Source organism: Mesitornis unicolor, unplaced genomic scaffold (assembly GCF_000695765.1).
Source record: "Mesitornis unicolor isolate BGI_N332 unplaced genomic scaffold, ASM69576v1 scaffold35013, whole genome shotgun sequence".
Classification (NCBI taxonomy): domain Eukaryota; kingdom Metazoa; phylum Chordata; class Aves; order Mesitornithiformes; family Mesitornithidae; genus Mesitornis; species Mesitornis unicolor.
Window position 1 is genome coordinate 7454 of NW_010177271.1, and position 7800 is coordinate 15253.

Here is a 7800-nt window from a genome sequence, read left to right on the forward strand (position 1 = left end):
GGGAAAGAGCTGGGTTAGCGTTTCTTCCCAAATGGGCCTCTCCTCACCGGCTGTCAGCAGTTGGGGGGGGCCTGCACCCGCTCGGGATTTTCCCTTCCTAAAATGGGAGAGGCTGAAAAAAAAGAAAATCAAATTCCTCCTCCTTCTCTCTCCCTCCCTCCTTGTTTTCCCTGCGGTCGCTGCTGCCTCCTGTCCTGGCACAGCTGCCTGCGGATTATGGGTACGACGGCCAGCGCAGCGCAGCAGCAGGCAGTCTCGGCATCCCCGCTGGAGAGCAGGGCGCTGGGCGACGGCAGCATGGAGGACCAGCACTCCCTCAGCATCCACTCCTTCCAGACCCTGGGGCTCCACAACAGCAAGGCCAAGTCCATCATCACCAACAAAGTGGCGCCTGTGGTCATCACGTGAGTCCTTGGCAGCCTCTTGTGTCCCCTTGCTGCTGCCTCCAGACCTCTCTTCTTCTGCACCATCTTCCCTAAATATTGCTCTTTTATTTTTTAAATCTTTACCTATACCATTATATACATATTTTTCCTTTACCTCCCTGCACATGGCTTTTGCAGGTACAACTGCAGGGAGGAGTTTCAGATCCACGATGATCTCCTGAAGGCCAACTACAAGGTGGGACGCATTTCTGAGGCCACGCTGGAACACTACCTTGTGCAGGTGAGCATCACCACCCCGTACCCAATCCGTTTCAGCCTGGAGTCTTGGGTCCTTGGGTTTTTTGGGGGCTAAATTTGGAAATCACCAAGAAAAGCTACTTTTCTTCCCAGCTGCATTCAAGCCTACTTGCTCAAATCCACTTATTCCCAATCTTCTCTCTGCCTGTCTTGTTTTGCAGGGGAAATATTTCATGGTCAGGGATGTATATGGCAAATTAGACGTCTTGAACACTACCGGCAGCTGTGGCGCTCCCAATTTCCGACAAGCCAAAGGAGGTTACGCTGTGTTCGGCATGGGACAGCCCAGCCTCAACGGCTTCAAGCTCGTGCTGCAGAAGCTGCAGAGAGAGGGCCACAAGGTTGGTGGGAGGGTGGAAATCGGGGTGGGAAAAGGCCAGGAAAGCATTTGGGCAGCCTCACCCTCTCTCCGCAGGAGTGTGTCTTCTTCTGCGTCCGTGGGGAGCCTGTGATCTTCCTGCGGTTGGAGGGGAACTTTGTGTCCTACACCCCCCGGGGCAAGGAGAACCTGCACGAGAACCTCCAGTGCCTGCAGCGGGGGCTGCAGGCAGAGAGCCTGGAGCTGGCCATCCGCAAAGAGGTAAGGTGGGAGTTGGGGGTAGGGTCATCACCCCAGTGATACTGCGATGCATGCATCTCTCCAGCTCAAAGATGAGCGAAGGGCTTGTCTGAGATTATTTTGATGGTGGTCCCCATCCCTGCTAGATCCACGACTTCGCGCAGCTGAGCGAGAGCGTCTACTACGTGTACAATGACATTGAACGCTTGCGGGATGAGCCCCACACCGTGCGGGTGCAGTGCGAGGAGGACATCCAGGTGACGGAGGAGGTCTACCGCAGACCCATCTTCCTCCTGCCCTCCTACAGGTGCTGCCCTTCCTCCTCCTCCTCACACATGGTCGGTGGCTTTGCTTTTGCAAGCTGGGCTGCGTTTGCTCTTGATACCCTCTTATGACCTGCACCATGGTGGGGACAAAGGTCCTCCCACAGCCCCATCCTCCTAACAAGGGCTGTCCCTGTGCCCCACAGGTACCACCGGCTGCCCTTGCCCGCCGAGGGAGCCCCTTTGGAGGAGCAGTTCGACGCTTTCATCTGCTTCCTCAGGGTGAGCTGAGCGAGAGCTCCCAGTCTGCAGGGCCACATCGGGTTGGGATTTGCTCCTGCACCTGAGCAAGGATGCCATGTTGGGGAGCGTGACTCCCTGAGAGCATCTTCTCCTGGTTCTGGCTTGATGCTGCTCGTTAGAGGATGCCTGTGCCTGTGGTTGCATCCCATTCTGGTTGCTGTAGGCCCTGCTGGAGGAGTCCATGTGATCCAGCTGCTTGTCCCTACTCCTGGCTGGGCTGGACGTGACCCTCCACCCTGCATAGATGACTCTTCCCTAACGGCTTTGGGAGAAATTATCTGGTTTTGATGCAAAGGCTTTTGATAGCAGGGCTTCTTTTTTTTTTTTTTTGGAGAGTCTTCATCATCTTGGCAGCTTAGGGACTGGTGGTGGGAACACCTCTGGTGGGGTGGACAGGCCAGTGTCTGATGGGGAGGGCATCGAAATGCAGAGGATGGACCTGGTCTATCCGCGCCATTCCCTGAGCAAAGGGGAGATGCAACCACTCGTCTGTGCCTGGGCAGGGCTGTCACCTCCACCCTGACCATTGCAGTGGCAGAGCTGGCTGTCCTGGATGCTCCTGTGGTCCCATCCTTCTGCCCTTCCCTCCTAGGAGAGCCCCAGCCTGCTGCTGCGGGACCCTGGCAGACCCCCTCCGGCGCTGCTCTTCAGCTGCCAGACTGGCGTGGGCAGGACCAACCTGGCCATGGCCATGGGCACACTCATCTTCCATCACCACCGAGGAGCCACCCAGAAGCTCGAGTAAGTGGGGCACCCCCTGGGGCTGGGGTGTGGAGGGGATGCCCATGCTCCCAGGGCTGGTTTGATCTCCCTCTTCTCCCACCCTAGCCTCCCCCACCTGCCTAAAACATCTCCCAGGGACAGGCTTCGGGTCATTCAGGCCTTCATCGAGATGGTCCCCAAAGGCCAGCAGATAGTTGAGGAGGTAAGGGGGTGCTGGCAAAACCTCTGTCGGGGTGGGTGGAAGGGGATGAGATCGGCTCCTGCCCCCACCCCTTCCCCATCCAGGGCTTATCTGGGCATCTTTTCACTTGCTCCTCGCAAGGTGGATGGTGCCATTGCCTCCTGCTCAGAGATGCACGACATGAAGGAAGCCATCTATGAGTACAAGAAGAAACTGGAAGGGATTGGGGAGGACTATCAGATCCAGGTATGGTCGTTAGAGAATTGCTCAGCTGCAAGCTGCCTGCTCTCCCCAGGGTAATTTGTCGAGCTGTTTTTGCATGAGGATGAGAAGAATGTAAATTCTGGAAATCCAAAGCTTCCTGTGAGCTGGAAATGGGACGTGAAACCTGGAAGGTTGTGGTGCTTCGCTCTCTTTCGTTCCCATCCCCCCCCGCCCCTAGTTATTGAAGAGCCATAAAATGGAGCAGGCTGGGATTTGGGGGAAAGCTGGCCGTTTTGGGCTTTGCTGCCTCTCCTGGTAGATGACCTTGGGGGCAAATAATACCCCACGCCCTGGTTTTGTCAGCTGTGAATTGGAAAGATGATACCAGCCTGTCTGGTAAAAGTCCTTGGGAGCTGGGAGGGATTGTTGCTTAGAGGTTTTCCTGCAAATACAGTCATTCAAGGTCAAGCTTGAGACTGTAGATTTTTTTGTTGTTTTGTTTTTCCTTTTGCTTTGAAAAGCCATCAGGGTGGTTTTCTGTGCTGGAAAGCCATGGTCTCCCCTGTCTGACTGGGAAGCTCCTTGCTAGGTGGTGGAGGGGATGGATGGATGAATGGAGAGGGAATGCTCAAATGGAAATGCTGCCCTGATCCCAGCCTTTTCAGAGATAATCTTCCCATTTACATGCTGAATGAGGGTTGGAAGTGCCGGGGCCAGCTATAGAGGACCATCTAAAAAGCAGGCGGTGTGCGGCCACAGCAAGCAGGCTGGAGCAGAAAAGCACCATGAAAATGATTAGGCAATGGGAAAAGAAAGCAGTTACTGTTGCTTTTTTGGAGTTTAGTGGCAGACCACCAGTTTTAACCCCTTTTTAGGGTGGATTTAGGCACGTCTGCTGCTGCTGGTGTGATGGCAGATACTCTCTTGTGTAGCAGGGAAGTTTGGGCACAGGGCAGGGGATTTTCCCACTGCCTCAAAGCCTTTGCCCGACTCCTCCCTGCTGAGGAAGGCTGCTCTGTGTCATCCTCAACGCCAGGGAAACAACTGGCCGTGGGGACCGCCGTAAATTATCGGCGAGAAGTGTTTATTTGAAGTCTGCATGGAGTGAGAGCAGGTTTAAACAATGGCAAGGGCCCAGGAAAAATGCTGGGGAGGGAGAATGAGGAGTGGAGAGGGGCTGATGCTCACCCATCGTAAAACCAGCCTGGGCTTTGCTGGGTGAGCTGGCGGAGCCTGGCTTGATTTCTGGGGAGAGGAAGGGATTTTCTAGGCATGGAAGAATGATTTCACGCTGGGCTGTGGGTTTCTGCTCTGTGTTGAGGGTAAAAATGGAGATTTAAGTCCTCAAGCAATGGTGATGCAGGGGTAGGTGCATCCCAGCGTGGGATGCCGAGCTGCACCCTGCGGTACCCAGCTCTCCACTGCTGAAACACGAGCAGATCATTCCCCTTTTCATCCAAAGCCTATTTATGGGCAATATTAAGAAATTTACCCTGGCTGAGAGAGCAGGGCTGGTTATTATTGCAGGAACCCAAGCGCTCAGGGAGAAGTGCCGCTGGCAAACCCGACACGGCTCCGTCCCCGCAGGCTTTGTTTTGAGTTTCCAGAGCAAAGCCCCTTGCTCTCCCTCTTGATAAATGACAGCGGGATGGATTTCTCGTGTGGAGAACAAGTAAATATTCATGAGTCAGAGATGTGCAAACTCTGCTTGCCAAGCCTGCCCCCATATATGTACGGCCTCATCTTATAGGATTTTTCATCATGTCCTTGGGAGAGGGTCCTGACGGGCTCTCTGGGGATGCTCACAGACCCTGTGCTGGGTGCTCCCTTGCCAGTGCTGGCATTGCGGGTTACTTTTTTTGGATGACATGCTTGGATGCTCAAATCTCTGCCCTGAGGCAGCGTGGGGGTGGCTTCCAAATTATGGAGAATCCCAAAGTGAGCTTGTGTCCCTGGGAGGAGACAGCTCTACTGGGGAACGTGCCTGGTTTGGGTGATGATGATGATGAGGAGAGCATGCTTGAAGTCATCTACATAGGCATCATGATGCTTCTGGGGATGGAGGGGAAGGAGAGACACTTGGAAATGGAGGATATTACCGGGCGTGTGACTTATGTCTCTATTTAGTAAGCTCGTCTTGCTCTTATTTAAGTTTATTTAATGTCACCCATCATTTTGGGGTCTGCCACCTCCTGTGAGATGCTGACTCTGGAGCAGCTTCTGGACATCCTGCTGGGCTTTGGTGGCAGACAGGGGAGTCCCCAAGTGGTCCCTGTCTGTTCCTTGTGTTACCCAGAGCATGGGATGGGGAGGCAATGTCTCCAGCAGGCTCCCCGCATCCCATCCACGGCATCGCTGACAAGGGGCCCTCTCACCCCAGCGATGCTGCACCCTGAGGTGACTGGAGTAGGGGCAAGACTGCATTAACCAACCCCCTCCCCTTGGGTTTGAGTCTCCCATTATCATCTGGACAGTGTTTCCCCCTGGGACAGCAACACCCTTTGGGTCTGGTTGGACCTGCTCCCAGTGTGTCCTTGGGCTGAAGGAAAGGTTTTGTTTGAGCTGAAATGCAAAATTATGTCTTTAAGCATCATTTAATATGGAAAACTTGAAATGTTTCATTTAAAGAAAAAAAAAAGGCACGAAAACCTCTTCCAGATTGGATTTTGTAGTTCCGCCCGTTCTCCTTCTCATTTGGCAGTGGTTTCTTTTCAAACAGCTTGGTGAAGTTAGCACGAATACACAAAAAAACCTTCTGAGCAGCTTAAATGGCTTTCCTGCCCCCTTTCCCCCAAAATCTGCTGTTTACAAAAAGACATGCCTTAGGCCTGTTTGCTACTTGCTTGTCTCTCGTTTATGCTGCAAACAAACATGTGTAGGGCTTTTTCCCCAGGCTCCTGGTCTGCTTGGGGCTGCAGGACTGGCGGCCTTGGGCATCCTGAATTCCACCTACCTTTGCTTTCAGGGGAGCAGCACCAAAGAGTATTTCCTCCAGAGGACTTTGCAGAGCCTCGAACGCTATTTCTACTTGATTGCTTTCAATTATTACCTTCATGAGCAGGTAAAAAAAAACCAACAAACCACAGACCCCAAACTCCCTCTTTTGATCCCTCTTTTGGTTTTTTGGGGTTTTTTTTTTGGCTTCCCAATGTAGTGGGAGGGAAGGGGTCTCCACCTCTGAGTTTCCCAAGCAAATCCAGGTTTTTTCGGTGGGATCCTGGGTTGTGTCTGAGCAGGGGGTGAGCCCAGGCTGACGGCGCGTTCCCTCCGGCCCCTCGCCGGCAGTACCCCCTGGGCTTTGCCCTCAGCTTCAGCAGGTGGATGTGTCGGCACCCTGAGCTCTACCGGCTGCAGGCAGAGATGAACTCCTCAGAGCTCACCGTCACTGGGGACCTCATCACCAAGGGGACACGAGTGCTGGTGAGTGCCTGTCCTGGATGTAGGGATGTGGCTGGCGGCTCCTTGTCATCCCCTGGGAATGGCACCTTCCTGGGATGCTCACCCTCAAAGGAGTTCTGTGGGGTGGGAGAAGCAAAGGGTTTCCCTGTTGTAAGGCAGGTGCTGAGTCTTGGGGTCTCCAGGTCCATGTTGAGGTTTCCAGGTCCATGCTGGGGGTCTGAACTCTGTGTCCTGTCTGCATTCTTGGCAAGGATAGCCACCTGGTCAGAGAGCTTCTGTGTGTACGGATGTATGTGACCCTGCAGACCCTGGGTACCAGGATGCTGGAGCACCCTATGATGCGAGCCTGAGCTGCTAGCCTAGCTGCAGCTTCATGTTTCTTGGTGGTCTTTGGCTGTGGTGAGGTGAAGGAGGCCAGAGCTGTTGGTGGCTTGCTGCTTCTTTGGCATAGTGTCACTGCAAGAAGAGCATCTTCCACCTTTGAAATGCAGCCCTGTGGCTTTGAGCCCCGATTTGCTGGTGTTGGAAGGGTTTGGGGATTTCTCCTGAGTGGGACCATGAGTGAGAGGTGGTGGTGTGCTGGGAACTCCTCTGCAAACCTGTGGGTGCGAGGGGGCAGCTGCAGTGCTGGAGGGTGCACCACTTGCCCAGCCTTTGCTCCGCTGCAGGTGGCGGATGAGCGCTTCTGCCCGGATGTGCTGAGCACCGCCAAGGAGATAAGCGTGGCCAACTTCCGACGGGTGCCCAAGATGCCCATCTACGGGACGGCGCAGCCCAGCTCCAAGGTGAGGGGCACACACACCCTGTGGTGGGCAGGGTTGCCCGCAATGGGCTCCCAGCCCTCCCGTCACCCTTGCCCACCCCTTCCCCTAGACTCTGGGCAGCGTCCTGCGGTACCTGATGGATGCCAAGAGGAAGCACTCCCGCATCGTTTGGATCAACCTCCGGGAAGAAGCCATCCTGGAAGGGAATGAGCAGATCTACACGCTGAGGGAGCCCGGGCATCTGGAGGAGCTGATCCCCATCCCTGCTGCCTCGCCCCAGCAGCTGGAGGTGAGCTCCTGCCTGCCGGGGAGATGCCGGGCATGGCGGGAGGTCCTGCTTGTCCAGGGAGGGCTGATCTCCCCTTCCCAGGAGCCCCTGTGGGTGATGTCTGTAGGCTTTGATTGTCCTTCACCCAACAGAGCTGCTTGTTTTGGGGTTTATTCCTTTTGACAATGAGGGGCAGTGCTTATGCTCTCTGTGTCTGTTGGAGGCTGGGGACAGCCCAGCTGATGCAAAGCCAGGCATACTGCAAAAATAAAGGAGTCCTCCTGACTTTGCTGTCACTGTGTAAGAGTTTGCAAAGACAGAGCAAAGCAGAGATCCTCCCCAGAAGAATTCATAGCATGGCTTGAAAGCCAGGGTAAAAGGCACCCAGGGAAAGGAGAGCAGATGTTCCCAGCTGGGTTTCCAGATGTCATGGTTTAGGGCTGGGCTGGCCAC

General features: G+C 54.6%; 1 protein-coding gene across 1 annotated transcript; it reads left to right on the forward strand.

Annotated features, from left to right (window-relative positions):
* Nucleotides 1–216: 216 nt before the first annotated feature.
* Nucleotides 217–7368, forward strand: PALD1 (phosphatase domain containing, paladin 1; the record flags this gene model as incomplete). The annotated part of the gene is made up of 13 exons (XM_010182026.1): nt 217–404; nt 564–666; nt 845–1024; nt 1099–1263; nt 1389–1549; nt 1712–1787; nt 2401–2549; nt 2637–2733; nt 2854–2958; nt 5882–5977; nt 6202–6336; nt 6984–7100; nt 7189–7368. Coding segments are annotated over exons 1-13 (1752 nt in total), but the record flags the coding sequence as incomplete, so codon positions are not given.
* Nucleotides 7369–7800: the final 432 nt, after the last annotated feature.